We start from the raw sequence: 22,789 nt of genomic DNA, 5'->3' as shown, positions 1-22,789 counted from the left end.
GGTGACACAGATCAAGTAGTGTTGTATTTATATACTGCTTGGCTAAATAACACCTCTCTTGTACAACTAGTTAAAGATAATTTTTTAAGAAGTGTTCTCTACTAATTGCCTTGTAAGAGTGAAGCCTTTGGGAGAGGCATGGGCACTGTCCTTAGCTTTTTCACTCAAGGCTGGTGCTCTACCACTTGAGCCACAGTTCAGTTTTTTGGTGGTTAATTGGAACTAAGCGTCTCAGACTTTCCTTCTCTGGCTGGCTTTGGACTGAGCTCCTCAGATCTCAGCCTCCTGAGTAGCTAGGATTACAGACATGAGCCACCACTGCGCAGCTGCTTCGCTTCTGTTATTTTGAATCCCCCATCTCCTAATTTCTTGGAGATCTGAAGATGGAAAAAAATGTTTTAGGCCAAACAAATGACATTCCCTTTGGGAAACTGATGCAGTAGTCTCTACAGGCGGGTGGGTGACTGTGGAAATGTGGCACACAGTAGACTCTCAGTTTATGTTCTTTGAAGGAATAAATGTATGTGACAGGCTCTTCAACTCTGTGTCTTGTTTTTTACTTACAGATGAGAAAAAGAAAACAAAGAAGGTGGATAATGAGCTCAACCCTGTGTGGAATGAGGTGTGTTGGGTGTTTTGTCAGTTTTGTTTTAGCTCTACTTGGATGTCCCCTCCTTGGGTCAGAGGTCAATTCTTTTCCTTTGCAAGGAAAATCTACCTCTCATCTCTTACCCTTTCTGTCTCTCCTTATGTTCTCAAGAGAGCAGAGCAATTCAGTGACAGCTCCTGGCCCATCTCAGCACAGCAGTGATTTAGTAAGCCAAGCCTTGTCAGGAGTAAGGAAGGTTCAGTTCTAGCTTGGCTCTGAGGTGAGCCGAGGTTACTGTGTGAACTCCATACATTGTCTTGGCATGTCTGGGCCACATCTGTACCACAAGGGGGAGGATGAATTAGATCATCTCCTTAGTCCCAGAAGGAAAGTTCCAGAAATAAAAACATGCCTGTGATATTTTGTGCATCTAGCTGAGTAATGGCATTTATTATTGATTTAAAGTTATGATGTATCCTTAATGTAGAAAATTTGAAAACTTGGTGGGCTGTGGTGGCACATGCCTGTAATTCCAACTATTTGGAAGACCAAGGCGGGAGGATCATGATTTGAGGCTGGCTCCGGCAAAGTTAGTGCACACCCAGTCTGAAAAATAAAAGCACAAGGACTAAAAATGTGGTTGAAGTGGTAGAGCACTTGCTTAGCAAGTGTGATGTCCTGAATTCAGTCCTTAATATGGAAAAAGCAGCAAAAAAATGTCAAAGCATTATAAAAGTAATACAAAAGTTGTAATGATATAACTCTTTGGAAGCAACTGGAGTGTAGCTCAAATGGTAGTGTGTTTGCCTACCAAGTGTAAAGCCTTGAGTTCAATGCCAAGTGCCACTGGGGGGAAAAAGAAGCAACCAGTTAACATCTATGTCTATCAGTATTTTCTGAACAATTATATTTAATAAAACATCATGTCTGAAATTCAAAGTAAAATCATTTGCTGAGTACAATTTCCTATACTACCTTTTTTTTTTCCCCCACCAGTCCTGGGGCTTGAACTCAGGGCCTGAACACTGTCCCTAATGTTTCTTTTTTTAAGTCTAGCACTCTACCACTTGAGCCACAGTGCCACTTCTGGCTTTTTCTGTTTATGTGATGCTGAGGAATTGAACCCAGGGCTTCATGCGCGCTAGGCAAGCACTCTACCACTAAGCCACATTTCCAGTCCCCTATACTAAATCTTTACTACAATATTCTCAACATATGCTCATGTCATTCAATTCAAAAGTAATGTTCATCCTTATGAGCCAGAACATGATAAAGACACCTGCACATCCACATTCATTTTGCTGCACTATTCACAAACCCCAAGACATGGAAACAGCCTAGATGCCACACAATAGATGAGTAGATCCAAAAAATGTGGTACAGAGTAATTTTACACAGCCATTAGAAAGACTAAATATAAAGACTAAAATAATGTCATTTGCAGGGAAATGGATGGAACTAGAACAATCATGTTAAGTGAGGTAAGCCAAGCTCAGAGAGACAAACAGCACATGTTCTCTGAGATGCAGAAATATGATCTAAATGACACTGGGATATGATAAATTATCAGGATTCTAGATATACACAGACCAAAAAAGGATACTCTTTGGAGAGAAACACAAAGGCCCAATGCTTATGTACCTCTTCATAGTTACATAAAATAATATATATAAAAATGAACTCTAAGAAATGGAAACAAGAGATCTTTTATAAAACTTTTTATCTTTTGATTCTGTCTTCTTTATGTATGGTTTATTCAAGTGTATATCTTTGAGGCGGGGGGGGGGCGGGTGAGGAGAGTACAGAACTCGAGGGAAAAAGGGTGAAGAAGTGCAGCAGTGGAACTTACTGAATAGTGAAGGAAGTGAACTATCCAACTCTTGGGTGGAGACTGGAGGGAGAGACAGGGAGAGAGTAAAGGAATAGAAGACACTGTATAAAAGGAAATGTACTTATTACCTGATTCATATAATTATAATTCCTCTATATATCACCTTTATAATAACAATAAAGTAAATTAATTTTAAAAAGTAATGTTCAGCTGGGTGCTGGTGGCTCACACCTGTAATCTTAGCTACTCAGGAGGCTGAGATCTAAGGATCACGGTTCAAAGCCAGCCTGGGCAGAACAATCTGTGAGACTCTGATCTCCAATTAACCAGAAAAACAAAAGTGGCGCTGTGGCTCAAGTGGTAGAGCGCTTGCCTTGAGCTGAACTGCTGAGGGACAGTGCCCAGGCCCAGAGTTCAAGTTCCATGACCAACAACAAAAATAATAATAATGTTCATGACTAATATTCAAGGGAAGGGATAATATGTAACTCACTTACCTTCTCTCACTGTGCATCTGTTTTATAAATGGTTCAGTGTTGATTATCCTCTAGGTATGTAGCAATTTTTATGCTTCCCATTGAGTAGGATTTTCCTACTCTGACTAGTTAAAAAATTATGATTGGTCTCATTGTTTGTTTCCAAAGCTGGATCAAAACTCTCAGGACAAAAGTAGTGATACATTTCCTTGTTTTCCCCAAGTCATTGCTGAGAGGACTTCCTCTCTACCCTTTGCTAATCCTTTCCTTTCTACTAGTTTGTCTCTCTAAAGAGCTACATCTTAGCAACAAGGGCAAGCTGGTGGAAAGTTTCTCTATGCCTCTTTGGAAAGCACTGTTGCTCCAGCTGGTGGGAGTCCTCTGTGTGATTTCACTGGAACTCAGCACAGAACCAGAGGCCTGCTGGCTGGTCCCAGGTCTCCTAGCACCTCACACAGGTCTCCATGAATGAAAGCAAGAACAAGTGCACTTATGCCTGTTTATCTCTTCAGGTCGCAGTCCCTGTGAGCACTAGAGAGGTGTCATGTCAGCTAACATGTCTTCTCAGAACATCACATAGCCAGCCCACCATGTTGTCACCCTGCTTCTTCTCTCAGGGTGCAAATGTGTCTATCAAGTAACTTATCAATTGCCATTTCATAACTAAAAACAAATCCAGAAGAAATGTCATCCCTACCACTGGGATTGTTCTAACACCAGCTAGTAGACAAGTCTCTCCATTCCAAACCCAACACCAGCAGGCCCAGAACGTTGTTCAATTTACTTAAATTAGTCAATACCCAATCAATCAAAGGCATCAGTGGTATTATGTTGATTTTTTTCCTTACCCCCTCTCTCTCCTCTCCTTCTCTCCTCCATCTTTCTCCCTCCTTCCCTCTTTCCTCCCTGTCTCCTTCATCCCCTCCTTCCTCCATTACTTCTTTCCCTTCTCCCTCCCTCCCACCCTCCTTCCTTCTTTCCTTCCTGTTAGGATACTGAGTTATTTTTGGCACCATTTGTCTTGGAAACTGAATCAAGAGGGTATTAGAATAAAGAAAGAGCAGAAAACAACCTCAATAGACCAGTTTGACTTTAACGGAAAGTTGAAGAGGGTCATCACATGGTCTCCCAATGGCAGCAGGGGTGAAAGGGCTTAAGCAGGGTAATAGTCAAAGAGTTTTGCTAGTTTATGGTCTGGCTCCAGGAGCATATTGTTTGGACCAGTCTCCTGCTCCATCTCAGGTGCCTATCATCTGAGAGGGGGAGTGGGATTGAGATTCTGGACTGGAGAAATTCAGGAAGATCCGCTGGGGGAAGGATAGTCAGTGGGCCAAGCTGTAGGAGCAATATTGAGTTAAGAAAACAAAGCAGATTCCCATCCGTTTCTTCCTACCTTTTGTCTGTTTGTCTGTCTTTTCCTTCTCTTTTTCATTTATCATTGGAAAGCCATGTACTTCATGAACATGAGCAATTCAAGATCAGCTGACCATAGCCTTGGCCATATCCCAACTCATAAAAGGCCTGCATTTTAGAAAGTGTTTTCATGAATTATTCATTTTTTATTTAAAAGTAGTATGATTAAGAAGAGCAGCTGGGTTGTGTAGAGTGCTTGCCTAGCATGTATGAAGCCCTGGGTTCATACACAGAAAAAGATGGAAGTAGCACTGTGGCTCAAGTGGTAGTGTGCTAGCCTTGAGCAAAAGAAGCTCAGGAACAGTGCCTAGGTTCTGAGTTCAAGCCCCATGACTGGAGAAAGAAGGAGAAGATGGAGAAGGAGAAGGAGAAGGTAGAGGTAAAGGAAGAAGAAGAAGAAGAAGAAGAAGAAGAAGAAGAAGAAGAAGAAGAAGAAGAAGAAGAAGAAGAAGAAGAAGAAGAAGAAGAAGAAGAAGAGCAACTAAGTAAAAAGTTACACTGAGGAAAGTGTTTTCACAGACACATTTTATTCGTTTTTTTCACCACATAACATGGGCATCTCTGAATCCTTGTCAGAGGTTTTGTGACTTTTCTAAAACCACAGAACCTAGAAACTGGGAAGCCGGAAGTGGCCTGCATGTTCTCAAAGTCAGGTTTGCTTTCCCGCCAACCTGGCCTTAGAATTGAATCATTTCTCCCCAACTAGAGAAGGGAATGAATTCAAGATTAACCTTGACAAGTATGCCCTGATGTGCCGGGCTGGTGTCTCTGATTATTTTCCTGGTCTTTAACTGCCCTTTTGTCTCCATCAACTTTTATGTGAACAGATTTTGGAGTTTGACCTGAGGGGTATACCACTGGACTTCTCATCTTCCCTTGGGATTGTTGTGAAAGATTTCGAGACAATCGGACAAAATAAGTAAGTTATTTTTGACTATTTTTTCTCACTTTGCATATTATCTTGTTATCACTTACCTTGTTGAAGTTACACCTTTTTAACAACATATGATAACACTTCCAGTGGCCTATAAAGCCCCATCATATACAACTAATTAATAGCAGCTCTCCCCTCCACCCAATGACCATAGCATCCCAATGAAGCTTCAGGCACTGAACCATCACTACTAGCCCTGTACCTTCTATGTACCCTGTACCTGCCCATGGTGCCTTCTTACCTCTGGTGGTTTATCTAAATTTAACTATATTGGATGCAGTCACAATCCTTTATTATGTGTGGCCCACATACATATTTATATATATATATATATAAATTATATACACATATATTTATTTATGTATATATAAATTTTCATTATGTGTGGCCCATATATATTATATGTATAAATTTTGATGACTCAGGACCTTATACATGTTCTATTACTTGAGACACATCCCCTGTGGCATCTTATTCAAGTTCAACTTCTATCCCTGCTTTCGTTTTAATGTCTCATTCACCCATTTGACCCAAACCAGAATCCTTATTTAACTCTTCCATTTTTCACATGAGGAGGGGTCTGGGAAGTGCCCATGTGATGGTAAAAGCAGTCCTCTGGGCAAAGCTGGGGAACATCTCAAAACAGGTCTCCACCAGTCAGAATATAACCTTAGTAAGTTCGCCCCAATCCTGGAGCTGGACTTTGATCTTATAGACTCAGAATCCTATGTTAGATTACTTATTTGGACTAGTCAAGTTTTCAAGAGACTGAGAAATGGAACCAATGGGCATATTTGCTATTCTGCTGAAAATCAATTGCCTAATGGATGGGCATGGCTACCTTCTGATCCATGAAATTTCCTTCCATTCATACCACATGTGAATCCAGATTACTCTGTGCCCTTGATGGTAAGATGCTATTGTTCATAAGAAGTACTATTTAATTAATATCAGGTTTGGGAGACAAGTTGGTGGCTCCTGCTTGCAATCCTAGCTGCTCAGAAGGCTGAGATCTGAGGATCATGATTGGAAACCCAGACAGGAAAGTCTATAAGAATATTATCTCCACTAAACTACCAAAAAGAACGGGGGCGGGGGGGGGGGGGACCAGAATTGGAGCTGTGGCTCAATTAGCAGAGAATTAGCCTTGAGCAAAGAAGCTATGGGGCAGCGCCCAGGTCCTGAGTTCATGCCCTAGGACTGGCACAAAAAAGTAAAAATAAAAATAGGAATAGCTGTCATAACACAAGTACTTGGTACAGTCAGAAGGCTACAGTGACAACAATAACTTGGGGTGAACAAAAATGATCTGGGGTAGGGTGGACATTTGCCTTGATTCGCTTGGGACAGTCCTGGTTCCTTTCTCAGCATGAGGACTGCTGGTGACCCCTTCAAGGTCAACAGCATCTTGGTAAGGACAGTAGTTGAGAGAGTCCACATAGTCATTGGAATTGGGGCCTTGTATTTAATGGTGTCAGACTTGGATTCTGACAGACATTTTCCCCCAAACAATACTTTGATGGGTACTGTGATCCTTGTGTGCTCTGTCCCTGACCAATGGCCCTTATGACTGATACAGATTTTCCTTAAACTCTGTAAGTACATTCTGGAAGGTCCTACTTCTAGTCACTTAAGGCTGAAAACTGATGGAGATTTTTAAGCTTTCTAGCTTTGCGTATCTCACCTTTTCTAAAGGGTGAAACAGTACTGGGGGTTTGAACTCAGGGTCTTGCACTTGCTAAGTGAGTGAGTGCTCTACCTCTGCAGCCATACTCCTAATCTTTTTTTTTCCTTTAGGTTATTTTTTCAGATAAGGTTTCAATTGTCTGCCTCCCTCCATGGCTAGGCTCACAGGTATATAGCATCACATCTGGCTTGCTTTAGTTTAGTTTAGTTGTGTTTGTGGTAGTCTTGCTAAACTTTTTTTTTGGGTCCGGTCGTGGGGCCTGAACTCTGGGCCTGGGCACTGTCCCTTAGCTCTTCAGCTCAAGGCTAGCGCTCTACCACTTGAGCCACAGAGCCACTTCCGGCTTTCTTCTTTTTGCGGTGCTGAGGAATCGAACCCAGGGCCTCATGCATGCAAGGCAAGTGCTCTACCACTGAGCCACCTTCCCAGCCCCTGCTAAACTCTTTTTTAACCCAGTCTCAAACCTCTATCCTCCCAGTATCTACCTCCTGAGTAGCTAGGAATTATAGGCATGAACCATGACATTTGGCCTACATCTCAGCTTTGAATCCTTGTATGAATTCTTATCACACACCTCAACTCCCAGAGGACAGTTTTATTTCCTATATTTCAAAGTTCCAGATAAACATGTAAACATATAGGGCTGCTCAATAATCTCTGTTGCTAATAATAATCCATTTTCTTTCTTGTTTTTCTCTTTCTTTTTTCTTCTTTTTTTTTTTTGGTGGGTCATAGGGCTTGAACTCTGGGCCTGGGCGCTGTCCCTCAGTCTTCAGCTCAAGGCAAGTGCTCTACCAGTTGAGCCACAGCAGTACTTCTGGTTTTCTGGTGACTTTTTGGAGATAGGAGTCTCATGGACTTTCCTGCCTGGGCTAGCTTTGAACCAGGATCCTCAGATCTCAGCCTCCTGAGTAGCTAGGATTACAGGCGTGAGCCACCAGCACCTGGCTTGTTTTTCTCTTTCTTCTTTCATTGTTGATATGCTAGACAAACTGTAAAAGAAATCTAGTACAGGGTACATGTTCATCTTACATTAATATTTCCTTTTGTGTATGTGTCGTTACTGGGGCTTAAACTCGTGGTCATCTACTCTCACTTGGCTTTTTAGCTTGAGGCTGGTGCTTTACGAATTGAGCCACACCTCCACTTCTGGCTTTTTACTGGTTAATTGGAGATAGGAGTCTCATGGGTTTGCCTGGCTTCAAGTTTTTAGATTATTAGATCTCAGCCTCCTGAGTAGCTAAGATTACATGCATGAGCCACCAGCACCAGCCATGGGACAGTTGTTTTTCAAAAGAGATGAGTTCTGTTTGCTGTCTTGCTTTGGAAGCTAACCCTTAGCTCAGCAATGAGCAGGGCTGGGTAACAGTATCCTTTATCTATCATCTACCAGGCACTGTTGCCGTCCTGTCCTTGATCCCATCACCTGTACATTTTATAGTAAAAATAATACACTAATCTGAAAATATGTTGTAGCTTTGTATATTTGGGCTCAGTTTTCTTCTTGGCCTTAGGGATCTGCAGGCTTGGCAGAGTAGGAGTGCAGGGTGGGGCAGGGGGATTTGCTACCAGTTTAAGTGAAGGAATGTGCTGTCTGCTGACTTGCTGGTTGCCATGGAGACTGGTTGCACAAGTATGCATTCTTAAGTCTGCTGCTGGGCTTCTGGAGCCTGTCTGCAAACAGTGCCAGGAGGCCTGGTTGGTGCTTGTGCTGTGGTCCCACCCAGGAATCCCACAGGGTGGTCCCAGAATGTACCACACTGGCAACGGAGTGCCCCTCCCACTGTGGTGGGAGCCAGTTACATGGTTCAAGGGCCAATCTTGCTCACTTTATGGTCTATAGCCAGTGATCCAGACAGAATAACGCTGAGAGAAAAGCCAGAGCAACCTCTTGGTCACATGATATACAGGAAGTGATGTTTTTAGATGTCCATTCAGAGATATCAGAGTGGAAGGCTTTTCCCAGTGGCTGGAGAATGATGGTTCCTTTTGCAGATGGACAGTGGCTATCCCTTCGTGAGGAGGAGGTGCCAAGGGCTTTCTGCAGCCCTTTGCATTCATTATCCTCTTTCATCCTCACAGATACCTGATAAGGCAGCTCTACCTTATCCTCAGACAGGCCACACAGCAATCCTGGGTGGGAGTCAGCCAGCCAACAAAACTAAACACCAAGACAAAACACAGATAACAGTAATTTTCAGATATTGACACACTGGACAGTGGTCCTGGGAAAGGGAGATAAATGATGAGGTAAGCCAGGTGAATGTTGGCTGAGTGCTTGGAGAGATTCCTTTCCTTAACCCAGTGCAGGAGGTGTGTTCCAGGCAGCTCCTGGTTCTCTTCTAGAGTGGGAGAGACGCTGTTGGGAGTCTGGAGATGCTCAGGGGTCTTGAGGCTGAAGAGGAGAGAACTATACAGACAAACAGGCAGAGGAACAGAGAGAGACAGGAGTACCTCATCCCCTTGAAACCAGCCAAGTGCTGTTCAATGAGGAAAGCATTTGGTGGAGGATAGAGCACTCGGAAGAAAACAGGACAGTCCTGGGGACTCATACTTTATGTTCTCACCAGCCAGCGTGGACAAACCTCGGAATTCATAGAGGAGGATTCTATATTAGTCCTGTGGGGGCTGCTCTACTCATCACAGTGGCACCCAGAATAATTACCTATTGGATGGTGAAACTGGTAGAGGAAAGCTGGTGCAGGTGGCTCAGGCCTGTAATTTAAGCTTCTCAGAAGGCTGAGATCTGAAGATTATGATTCCAAGACAGCCCTGTCAGAAATGTGCTCATGACTCCATCTCTAAAATAATGAGGAAAAACAAGCTAGACACATGGTTCAAGTGGTAGAGCACCAGCTGTGAGTAAGAAAGCTGAGCAAGTGTGAGAGACCCTGAGTCCAAGCCCTGGTGCCAAAAAAATAAAATAAGTACACACAAAAAAATTAGGTAGAGGGGCTGGGAAGGTGGCTCAGTGGTAGAGTGCTTGTCTTGCATGCATAAGGCCCTAGGTTTGATTCCTCAGCACCACATAAACAAAAAGAAAAAAGCTGGAAGTGGTGCTGTGGCTCAAGTGGTAGAGCACTAGCCTTGAGCTGAAGAGCTGAGGGACAGCGCCCAGGCCCAGAGTTCAGGCCCCATGACTGGACCCCCCCCCCCAAAAAAAAATTAGGTAGAGAAGTCCTTGATCATGTTAAGCAGAGACTAGGAAGACATGCAGAAGTTCCAAATTGTGCTGCTAGAGACAACAATTACAGTGTCTGAGCTAAAAATGACCATAATTATCTCTGTAAGAATTTGCATTTGTAGTGTTCTTTTCCTGTCTTGCATGCATAACCACCGCCATATCCACCCTCCTTGCAGGCAGAACACAGATAGTAGCAGCATCCAAATCAATGTAGGTCTCTGTGCAAGGCCTCTATTTTACTGAATCATGCATATGCCCTAATGATACATCCAGAAGGAAAGTTCCCAAGTTCTTTTGTAAAGAGTGATGAGCAGGGGTCCAGATAAGTTGAGATTTTGGTTCTGTTACTTACTACTTGGGACCTCCAGCTCCCAGAGCCATTTTGGACATATAGTAGGAATTGATAAATATTTATATGAAGAAATAATGAATTACAATTGTGAATGAGGATAGTCCTATGAGCTGAAAAATTATTTACAAGTTACAAAGACTCCTGTCCTAAAAGATCACCCTCCACAGAGCAATGAGAAGATAATTAAAGCTCCTGACCTCACAAGGTGCCTTTCTCTTGCGTTTCTGACATTTTTCTCTAGGTCTGTGACCTATCCTTACAGACTATAATTTCCACATATATAAATTGACTCCATGTTCTTAAAGTTCAAGCCCCAGAATGGGCATACACACACACACACACACACACACACACACACACACACACACACACACACACACACACACACACACACACACACACACACAGAAAAAGAAATTGATGCCATTTTTGTTTGTTTGTTTGTTTTTGGTCGGTTATAGGGCTTGAACTCTGGGCCTGGGCACTGTCCCTGTGCTCTTCAGCTCAAGGTGAGGGCTCTACCTCTTGAGCCACAGCACCACTTCCGGTTTTCTATTGGTTTATTGGAGATAAGAGTCTCACTGACTTTCCTGACAGGGCTGGCTTTGAACTTCGATCCTCAGATCTCAGCCTCCTGAGTAGCTAGGATTACAGGTGTGAGCACCAGTGCCCAACCTTGATGCCATTGTTAAAGCATGGTATGGAATACCTTATCAGCACCATGGCCATAGGCAGAGGAGATACTGCAATGGGGTCTTGCTGTGAGTGAGAAATGACAGCCAAGTGGGAATTGACAGCCAAGAAGCAGGATGAGAATCAGTGAGTGGAAAATTTCTAAGGGGAACCATCAGGGATTAAGGAGATTCTGGCTAAACCAATCTAACAGAATTCTTGCTGAAAACAGGCCAGGTTTCACAGTCACACAGAGGCTGGATAGAAGACAAGGAATCTGATCAGATATCAAATGATTGATTTGAAATGCTGAGTAAAGGATTCTTTACTACACATGGACTTTACAAGGAGTACCCTATCTGCCTGAAAGAAGGTTCTAGAGGCTCACTAATGTTTGGCTAAGCAAAGATTCCTTGTCAAGCCCCAGGAGGAGCAGAGTAGGGGAACAAATGAGTTTGGAGAAGCAATCGAGGGTACAAGCCCAGTCAGGAAACAGCACTGAGCTTCTAAGGATGGCTAGGATGGGACTAGACACAGCTTGGAAACATGTTTTGCTTTTTTTATGTGTTTGGTTCTTAGCCCAGTTGTGGATTGCAATTCCCCTCAGAGGGGGACAAGTTAAAACTGTCACACTCCCTAAAGGCAGAAACAGGGCATATGTGATTTATTTTCCAAGCCTCCAACACATTTTCTCTGTGTGTGTGTGTGTGTGTGTGTGTGTGTGTGTGTGAGTGTGTGTGTGTGTGTGTGTGTGTGTGTGAGTGTGCCTGTCCTGGGGCTTGAATGAGAGCCTGAGAGCTGTCCTTTAGCTTTTTCACTCAAGACTGGCACTCTACCACTTGAGTCATACACCTTTGACATTGTTTTGGGTGATTAATTGGAGATCAGAGGCTCACCAACTTTTCTGCCCTGGCAGGCTTTGAACTATGATTCGCAGGTCTTAGCTTCCTAAGTAGCTAGAATTACAGGTGTTGGGTCACATGTCCCATTTAAACATCCTTTAGGAAGGAATCTCTAGCAACCCCTCCCTCCCCAGTCATCCATGTGAGCCATGCCTGGGCTGCACAGACCACTGAGGCGACTGGGTATATATGAGCGGCCCTGCTTAAGCACTGAGAGCTCAGCTGCCAAGAGCTCTTACTCACCACAGAGGCATGCAGCCCTCAGTTTCCATCAGGCTGAATAGTTTCCATTCCCTATTTTAAACCAGCCACATTCCGTCTACTTTAACCAGAAACAGAAGGAAGCTCTTAACTCACACCTGCATAATAACTTGATTAGTGACCATCCCTCCAATCAGGTTGCTCCAATTCCTCAGAATGAGTTCTATGTCATATAGGGATCTAGCTCAGAACTGTATGCCAACCATAGACTGGAAGGAAAAGCAGTGGAATTCATTTTTTCCTGCAGTGTAATACACATCTGTAGCTTATTAGCTCAAAAAAATAAAAAAGACTCTTTTGTTCTTCGGAGAGCCAATGGCCCCTGAGATTCTGTAGTTTCCTTTTGAGACCTTGGCCTTGTTTTAAGATGGACTATCAGCTCCCTGAAAGCTATCTTATTTTTTTTCCATGAACTGTTGGGTAAGAATTCTCCATGACTGTTACATCGCATTACTTGGACCTATTTATAGCATTAGTAATGCAAAAGAAAGGTTTTTGGTTCAGCTTCACATCCCCAAAAGGAAATGGGCTTGTGGTCAGATCGAGCTGTTCCATCCCCTGTGTAGGAGGCCAAGTCATCAACCACTTTCTTATAGGATTCTGTATCCAGGCAACAGCACAGAAAACAGGCCAGGCTGGAGTTACTGCAGAGCCCGGACTTAGCCACCATTCCCTTGCTCACCACCTTGGTTCTTAGAAGTTAGTAATTCTGCATCTTTTCTCAACTCAGCCAAACTGTTAAAAATCTTTAGGATTAAAGTATTTCCAGGCTCTCATTGACACATGCTAGCTTTACTTCAGAAAAAGAAAAGAAAAGAAAGAACCCAAAGTTTTCTCATATATTCCCTGTCCTACTAACAAAAAACATCTGCATTTTTTTCTCTTTCTCTCTCTCTCTCTTTTTTTTTTTTTTTTTTTTTTTTTTTTTTTTTTTTTGGTCAGTCGTGAACTACAGCTCCACTTCTGGTTTTCTGGTGGTTTATTGGAGATAGGAGTCTCACGGTCTCTCCTGCCCGGGCTGGCTTTGAACCGCGATCCTCAGATCTCAGCCTCCTGAGTAGCTAGGATTACAGGCGTGAGCCACCGGCACCCGGCTTTCTCTCTCTTTTTTTCTTTCTTTCCTCCTTTCTCTTCCTCTTTCCTTCCTTCTCTCTTTCTTTCTGCTGGTAGTGCTTTTACTTAGCATTTAAGATTGCTTCTAGCTTTTTTTCTGGTTCATTGGAGATAAGATTTTTCTGTCCTGCTTGACTTTGAATTACCATCCTCATGTCTTGGCCTCCTCAGTCCTTAGGATTAAAGACATGAGCCCCTAGCACCCAGGAAAATACCTGAATGTTATGAGAAAGCAAATCTCAGAAATGGGATTAGCAGCCTCTTCCCTCCCCTGTATCCCTCTCTCTCTGCCCTCGGGCTTGAACTCAGGACCTAGGCACTCAGCTTTTGTGCTCAAGATTAGCACTCTAGGGGCTGGGAAGGTGGCTCAGTGGTAGAGCGCTTGCCTTGCATGCTCAAGGCCCTGGGTTCGATTCCTCAGCACCACATAAGCAAAAAGAAAAAAGCCGGAAGTGGCGCTGTGGCTCAAGTGGTAGAGCGCTAGCCTTGAGCTGAAGAGTTGAGGGACAGCGCTCAGGCCCAGAGTTCAGGCCCCACGTCCGGACCCAAAAAAAAAAAAAAAAAAAAAAGATTAGCACTCTATCACTTTAAGCCACAGCTCCATTTCTGAGTTTTTGACAGTTAGTTGGAGATAAGAGTTTCACAGACTGTCTTGCCCATGCTGGCTTTTTGAACTATGATGTTCAGATCTCAGCCTCCTAAGTAGCTAGGATTACAGATGTGAGCCCAAGTAATTTAAGTAATTATACAAAGGTTTGAGTTCAACCAGTCAGTTTATGAGTATAATGCTTCTTAATCAAAGTCACTGGATTTAAGTTTTCTAAAAGAAGGAATTTAAGTTCGATTCTTGTCATTGGCTTCTTCTGCTTTGCTCTGTTCTGGTCAGTGATCTGTTATTACCCTCTTATGGAGAAGGAAGTCAGAATGAAAGTTGTGAAACTACCTAGGACCATAAAAAGTCAACAGACAGGCTGTGTTTTAAGTAGGTAATCCAGTTCTTTGAAGTTAGCCACCAGCCCCACAATTCTTTATTGTTTATACAATGTTCACTAAGTTCCACATTATTAATATTAGACTAACTTTTCTCTCTGTCTGAATTAATTTTGATCCATAACATTGATGGCCAATACTCTTGAAGCCAGAAAGCCTGCCTAGCATTTTAGATTGTCCAGTGTGGTTCTATAGATTTCCCTTCCTCAATGAGACAGAAAGAGCTTTAAGGGAAGAGAAATCAACATGAAACCATTTCCTAAATAGATGTATATAAAAAATGTATAGTCAAGCCACAGACTTTTAGCAGACTTTTAGAGCTGAAAGGGTCTGTGAAATTATTCCATCCACCTAATTGCCAATAATGAGAGAGAGAATTGGGCAACTTAGAAAAGGCCTCAAAAAAAAGTTGGGACATACAGCTAGAACTAGAATTGTTCTCAAGCCGAGGACATTTGCCCCTTTGGAGCCAATCAGCCATGTGTGGAAATGTGTGTGATGCTCATGACTGGGGGCCACCACAGGCATCAGAGGGCAGAGGGCAGGGTCAACACAGGCATCTGGGGGCAGAGGTCAGGGCTGCTGCAATGCTTATGAGAAGACCTGGCAGTCCCTTACCATGGAGCCAGGAATGGTGTCACCATGTCAACAGTGAAGCTGGAGAGAATTAGTGTCACTCCAAGGTCAGGCCTCCTTCCCCTTCTACGTCATCTGGACCTGGCTCCCTGATATTTCTGAGATGTAATTCCTATGGGAAGCGGCCTAGGTCATTTTGACTTTAGCAAATACAGATCAGTACAAGTTCCAAAGCACAGTGTTACCTTAATCACAGAACTAAGCTATGAATCATGAAGTGTGAGGAAGATGAACTCATTTGTTTTCACAACTTACAAGGCAAAGTATCTTCGAATTTAGACAGTTAACACCAGAGTAATTTTTTTTTGGGGGGGGGGGTGGAGGGAGGCTGGTCCTGGATTTTGGACTCAGGGCCTGGCACTGTCCCTGAGCCTCTTTGTACTCAAGGCTAGCACTCTACCACTTGAGCCACAGTGCCACTTCTGGCTTTTTTGAGTAGTTTATTCGAGATAAGAGTCTCAGGGGCTTTTCTGCTGCAGCCTAGCTTTGAACTGCTATCCTCTGATCTCAGCCTCCTGAGTAGCTAGGATTACAGGTGTGAGCCACTAAAAAGCAAGTGAGTCATTTAAAAAGGAATGACTTTTTAAGCTAGGTGCCGGTGGTTCATGCCTGAAATCCTAGCTAATCGGGAGGCTGAGATGTGAGGATCTCCAATCAAAGCCAGCCTGGGCAGGAAAGACCGTGAGACTCTTATCTCCAATAAACCACTCAGAAAACTGGAAGTGACGCTGTGGCTCAAGTGGTAGAGTGCTCGCCTTGAACTGAAGAGATGAGGGACAGCGCCCAGGCCCAGAATTCAAGCCCCATGACCAATTAAAAAAAAAAAAGAAAAGAAAAAGTAATGACTTTTAAAATCATCTATCACGTTCTTTGTTTTTCTTTTCCCCTTTTTCCTCTTCCTTCTCTTCCTCTTCCTTCTCCTCCTACTTCTCTCAGCTTTTTTACTCACAGATAGCATTCTACCATTTGAACCATTCCTGTAGTCTTACATCTTGTTAATTGGAAATGGAGTCTCACAGACTCTTCTAGGACTGGCTTTGAACTTTGATCTTTCAGGTCTTAGCCTTCTTAGTAGCTAGGATTACAGGTGTGAGTCACAGTTACCTGGCTCATTTGTTCTTCATAAAAGCTCAATTAGTCCACCCATGGCTGACTGTCCTTTTGAAAAAAAATATGGAAAGAAATTCTCCTCCAGCTCTGTGGGGCTGAGGGAGGTGTGGAAGAGCCCTGAGAAATCCTACTTTGTGTTGAGGATCACTGCTGTATCTGGTAGACATGAAGGGAGGTATAGACCCCTGATCTGGTTATGTCTGGGGAACAGAAATCCCAGAAAGTAGAAAAATAATCTAAAAATGACACCATGTAAACATAACCATTAAAAAAATCTATAAAGTTCCCATCATTTCTAAATTGACCTAAAAGGGATGAAGAGTTCATTCTTATCCCTCTGGAGACAAAAGTTTCCTTTTCTGCTGCCAATTACAGACTCTGCTTGTGAGATTAGCAGAGAGGAAGATCTGAGTGGGTGTTGGAGGTTGTGTGATGTTGAGCAAATGTTGCATGTGGTTGAGTCTGGTATGTCCTGCTTCATATAAGAACATGTTCTTTCCAAGAAACCATAACAGTGGGGTCCTGTCACTGGGAAAATGGAAACAGGCCCTTCAACCATTTTCTCTCTTGTGCAACATAGTATATCTATTCACAGGAAGTGAAGTCACTCCTATGACAGAAGTATTAAAATATATGGTGGGGTTGCAGACCCCAGCTCTACAATCTAGCCCTATTTCTGAAGTCTGAGACAATGCCTATGATCATTCAAAAATTATAGCTGGCACCAGTGGCTCATGCCTGTAATCTTAGCTACTCAGGAGACTGAGATAAGAGGATCAAAGTTTGAAGCCAGCTGGGGCAAAAAAGTTCTGGAGACTCTTATCTTCAATTAATCACCAAAAAGCCAGAAGTGGAACTGTGGTAGAGTTTTAGTCTTGAGCAAAAAAAAAAAGCTCAGGGATGGATGGATGGTACCCAGCCCCAGAGGACTGGACAGAAGAAGAAAAGAAAAAAAAATAACAAGGGTGTATCCAGCTGGTCACTAATGGCTCACATCTGTAATCCTAGCTATTCATTCAAGAGGCTGAGAGCTGGAGGGTCATGGTTTGAGCCCAGCCCAGACAGAAATCAGAGGCATGGCTCAAGTGGTAGAGTACCAGCTGAACAAGCAGGATGAGTGAGCTACAGTCCCTGAGTTCAAGCCTTAGTCCTGGCAAAAATAAATAAATAAAAAAATATATAATTAGGTTGATCTCAACTTCCACTTCCTAATTTTAGTTTTTAATACTGGTAATTGAACCACTGAGCTATGCCACAGCTCCACTGCCTGATTTTTAAAGAAACTATTAAATTGTAAGGTAAGACAAATTATTTCTTCACCAAATGAACTTTCATTATTAGTAATTTTTCTGAAAAGTGTAGAGTTACATATAAATACCCAACTACCATTTCCTTGGCCTTGGAATTTATTAGTTTGCTTACTTGTTTTTCTGTTTTGTTGAGACAGGGTATTGTTCCATGGCCTGGGCTAGACTGGAATTCTTGCTCCTCTAAGGCGCCTCCTCAGTGCCAAGATTACAGGTGTGAGTCTACACCTAGCTCACCCAGGATATTTTTTTTTCTTTTGGTAGTGGCAATTGAACCCAGAGCCCCATTATTGAGCCACATCTCCAGTCTTTTTAAACATTGTATTTAGAGGCAGCATCTTGCTAACTTGCTCATACTGTCATTGAACTTTGGATCCTCTTACCTCAATTTCCTGAGTTTGGGAATTATGGGTGTGTACCACAGCACCTGGCTAACCATGAGGTTTTTTGTTTGTTTGTTTGTTTGTTGCCATTCTTGGGCTTTGAACTCAGGGCCTAGGCACTGTCCCTGAGCTTCTTTTGCTCAAGGCTAACATTCTACCACTTGAACCACAGTGCCACTTCTGGCTTTTTCTGTTTATGTGGTACTAAGGAATCGAACCCAGGGCTTCATGCATGCTAGACAAGCAATCTACTAAGCCAATTTCCCTGTTGTTTTTTTTTTTAATATAAAGATTCTCTTCTTGGACAAATGCAGAGCCCTGGGTTCCATCTCCAGCACCCCAAACAAACAAAACAAAACCTCTTTTGGACCTTAATGCTAGTAACTTACTGTTCTGTCACCTGTGCTCTGTATTAGTATAAGTCACTGCAAATATAGACAAGATGTCAGAAGGAAACACTAAGGACTTCTTAGACTCTGACTCCTCAGTATCATACTGAGATAAAGAAGGCTGCCCCTGCCTCTCTGGCCTTTCTGACTGTGGTTCGTGAGTGGATCTTCTGTTCCCTACATGGACTCAGATTTCCTGGTTCTTTCAAGTTGTAGACACTTTTCCATGGGTTATGTTGTCTTTTTACATTTTTATGTTGACTAACTTTTTCAGGCAGTGTGTTCTGCAATTTAAAAAAATCCTATGCCTTAATTTAAAAAAAGGCATCTTAGACCCTCTTCTCAGTATGTGTGGCCTTAGTTACTCTCATTGGCTGAGTCTCTTTTCAGTACCTGCTGATACTGAACTTCCTAATACTGGGTTGGATAATAAAACAGGAGCTATCTGTATTTCCAAGGAGTCTCACCATAGTGGGACTTGGCACAAGTCTGAGACTGTACCAATATATCATGTGCAATGAGAAATAGGGTAAGTGCCTGCTGTACCCCAGAGTCCAGGAAGAGAGGACAGGAAACACATCCAAAATTGAATGCTGCTCCAGAGTATGAGGAAGCAAATTAGCCCATTAGTAATCTAACAACCTAGCCTCCAAGTAGGCCCCTGAGATGTCTGCTAAGGGGTGGGAGCAAAGGTATGGGTCCTTTAAATTCCTATTACAGAGGACTTGATTTCCTGTGATTGTGAGTTTTTATCTTATTGGCTCTGTTTCCTGGATTCCTGGGGTGGTGGGGGCAGGAGGGGGGGGACTGTGTTCCTGCTGTTCCATCCATTCATGACGGTTGAGCATTTTAGTTTGATCTTGAAATGCCTTCTTGTTATAGAGAAGGGTGGCCTATTTGTCCTGCTCATGTGAAATACCACAACCCACATCTTGTTAATGGTAGCAGACCAATAGCAAGGGTCTGAGAGGTCCATGAGTCAAAGGACATGTGCCTCTCTGATACTGTTGTGTTTTCTTGTCTCCCCTGCAGATTAATTGGCACAGCTACTGTGTCACTGAAGGACCTGACTGGGGACCAGAGCAGATCACTGCCCTACAAACTCATTTCCCTGCTGAATGACAGGGGGCAGGACACTGGGGTAAGTGTTTTAACTCTTGTTCTTGTCTCTTTTTTTTGGTCCTGTGTGTGTGTGTGTGTGTGTGTGTGTGTGTGTGTGTGTGTGTGTGTGTGTGTGTGTGTACGTGCGCACTACTACTGGGATATGAATTTAGAGCCCAGGTGCTGTTCTCTAGCTTTTTCACTCAAGACTGGCACTCTACCACCTGAACCACAGCTCCATTTCTAGCTTTTTAGTGGTTGATTGGGAGGTAAGAGCCTCATGGACTTTCCTGCCTGCACTAAATTTGAACCACAGTCCTCAGATCTCAGCTTCCTGAATAGCTAGGATTACAGGCATGAAACATTGGTGCCTAGCCTTACCTCTTCCTAAAAGGCATCGAAGTGCAGCAAAGTTTTTTTTGCTCAAAAGTTTCGATCGAGAATTAGTTCAGTATGTAAAATCTGGAAGTCTGGTTTTTGCGGCGCGTGCCTTCTCGACCAGCGAGGAAGAACGAACACCACACCAGGAGTCTTCTCAGATCACGCTTTATTGGAGAGCCTTTTAGTTGATGGGAGAGCTTGAGCGCGAGAGAGCGTGCACCCAAAACATGGCCGCTTATATAGGGAATAGGAACACGGGTCTTTCTATCATTGGTCGTCTGCCTTTCACCGTCACCAGGTGCCACGGGATTGGCTGGGGACTCTACGTGGCTCACGCATGCGCAAAGCCCAGGACCCACCGTCCCGCCAAGCACCGCCTGAAAGGGAGTGGTTACCTCAAAGCTGCAAGGGAGTGGGCGCCATCTTGTAATGGCGTTTACCCTGGCTCCCTACAGGTTTTGTGATAAATGGATCCATTTGCAAGTGACATGGACCTTATCCTTCACTTTGAAACACAGAACAAACAAATTTGTGATTGGTTTTCTGTGACAATAATATAGAGTAAGTGCAGCTCTGTTACCCAGGCCAGGGTTACCATTATGCCATTACCTTCAGTTCCCAGTATCAGACATCAAGATATTCATATCATTGTCTTCATTATTGTACTAATGGCTGAATGTTTTCTAGTTACAGTTTCTCTCCATATATCTAAGATCAGAATTCAAATGTGCTTTTAAAAAATCAACTCAATGGGCTGGGAAGGTGGCTCAGTGGTAGAGTGCTTGCCTTGCATGCCTGAGGCCCTGGGTTCGATTCCCCAGCACCACATAAGCAAAAAGAAAAAAGCCAGAAGTGGCGCTATGGCTCAAGTGGTAGAGCGCTAGCCTTGAGCTGAAGAGCTGAGGGACAGCGCCCAGGCCCAGAGTTCAGACCCCACAACCGGACCCCCCCCCAAAAAAAAAATCAACTCAAGATTTCATTTGGTAACCAGCAAGGTCTTACAAAGTTGCCATGCTTTATCTAAGATTTTCTAAGCAGGAATAATTTTGTCTCTTGTAAGTCACAAATTCCTTCTCTTTTCTGAGTATGAGCATTACATAACATTTTGTTTCCTCTTTTGCTTTGACTTTGAGGCTGCTTGGATCACATTTAATGTCAGAGGGATGGCAGTGGTGATGAACTTAATGATTTGAATATTTGTTTCCTCTTTAATCAGGCTTGATTTCCCCCTTTTTATCCTGTTTTTTTGGATCACATTGTTTTATACATTTCTTGCAAGTCCCTTAAAATTCTTTATTAGCGAGAGATACAAAAATAAATGTCAGCAATTAATAATTATGTACGTTTAAGAGCAACAAGTAAATCAATCCCTTGACATGAGCATCTGTACTTCTGCATGCGGAAGCCATCTCCACTCTGGGAGGGAGGAAGTCACAAGCTCCCACTTGCTTGTTACAGCTTCACCCCAGGTAATGCCATTGCCCCTAGCAACAGCACACTTGGCAACCTGAGACAGGAAGCATTTTTCCTACTCTACCTTGGCTCACCTGTGGGGAGATAGAAACTGTCTCCCCGTCTAGTCTCACTGCCCTGCCCTTTGAAGAGGCATTATTTGTTATTATTGTTTTGTTGCTCTGCATATGTGTGCATGATATACTGGTGTTTGAATTCAGAACTTCACTTTCTAGACTGGTGCTTTACCACTTGTGCCATACCCCTAGTCTTTTTCACTTTAATTATTTTGCAGATAAATTCTCACTTTTGCCCAGGCCAGCTTCAAACTGGGATTCTTCTATCTGCGCCTCCCAGCATGGCTGTGATCATAGGATCATGGCACCATGCCTGGTTCATTTGTAGAGATGGAGTCATGCTAACTTTTTGACCATGTTTATTCCAATGTCCTCCACCCTGGTAACTGGAAATGTAGGTGTGAGCCACTGTACTTGTTCCAGAGTTACCCTTGCTGAACTGATTTGCACTGAATTGGTAACATTCCTAGACTTCTTACTGATTCTCTGGGCAATGAATTATTTCTACCCAGGCTACCATTGATTTGGTGATTGGCTATGACCCACCTTCAGCTCCACACCCAAACGACCCCAGTGGGACGAGCATGCCGGCCAGGGGAGGTAAGCTGACCCTCTCAGAAGCCCAGCCATCCAAGGGAACCTTCCCCAAACACAGTCTGCTCAATTATACAAGAAGGGCTCCAGAGAAATCCTGCCATGTTGTCACACTAGACAGAGGAGAGGAAGGGATGGGAAAGGAGGAAGGGATGGGAAAGGAGGAAGGGGGAAGGGGAGCTGGAAGAGTTGGGTAAGGTAAGGAAAGGAAAAACAATTTGGGAGATTAGACCAATGAACATAAGACAGAATTAAAGCAAGACAGCATATCACTTGTTATTGATTACCTTAATAGTATAATATGGAATACTTGGTCCGTATTTTTTTTTGGTTGGCTCAATTAATATATATATATATATATATATATATATATATATATATATATACACATGTATATACCATTTACATAAATACCTACTTCCTCTAACTTGCATATTTTCACATTTTTAAAATTTTAGCTTGTTAATCTTTCTTTGAACACAAAAGAAATGCCTATTCATTAAAATGTAAATGCCACAGTAAAGACTACATAGGACACAGAAAGGGGGAAAAACATCTCTGGCAGTGGAGGTTACCATGGCAACTTGTTTCACTGGCTGTCAGTCAACTTAACTGGCTTCTAGATTTCTGTAGCCAGAATGAATTATTTTTAAAGTCTCAGATCTATTTTTGAAGAGCCATCTGTTAAATTTGTGCCAGTTCAACTGTAGGAATGCAAAAATTCATTCATACCCAGATGCCTTGCTTCAATGTGTCATTCATGCCATCCATACCAAAGTCCTTTTGCTTGAAATTAAATTTCATCCAGTGTGGGGGAGGGCATTTGTTAACACCTGTCCATGCCATTTACAGAGGTGAGAAAGGCGCTGTTTTGCCATCAATGAGTTTGCCACCCTGGCCCCCAATCTGTGTCTGCATAGCTGCTTATTAGGGAGACTCACTGTAGCCTATTCTG

At 43.1% G+C, this 22,789-nt stretch overlaps 1 protein-coding gene across 5 annotated transcripts in view; it reads left to right on the top strand.

Moving 5' to 3' along the window:
• The window catches only part of Myof (myoferlin), a 134,126-nt gene that overhangs the window by 19,187 nt on the left and 92,150 nt on the right, over positions 1-22,789 (top strand). For all 5 annotated transcript variants that reach the window (XM_070021219.1, XM_070021218.1, XM_070021215.1 and 2 more), the window contains exons 2-5: positions 567-622; positions 5,137-5,228; positions 19,262-19,370; positions 21,753-21,840. In XM_070021219.1, coding sequence (XP_069877320.1) covers positions 567-622; positions 5,137-5,228; positions 19,262-19,370; positions 21,753-21,840 — 345 coding nt within the window. The remainder of the gene's footprint in view (positions 1-566; positions 623-5,136; positions 5,229-19,261; positions 19,371-21,752; positions 21,841-22,789) is intronic.

The sequence above is a fragment of the Dipodomys merriami genome, unplaced genomic scaffold, assembly GCF_024711535.1.
Source record: "Dipodomys merriami isolate MVZ:Mamm:240054 unplaced genomic scaffold, mDipMer1.0.p SCAF_14, whole genome shotgun sequence".
Lineage (NCBI taxonomy): Eukaryota > Metazoa > Chordata > Mammalia > Rodentia > Heteromyidae > Dipodomys > Dipodomys merriami.
This window is presented reverse-complemented; position numbering and strand designations above follow the sequence as displayed.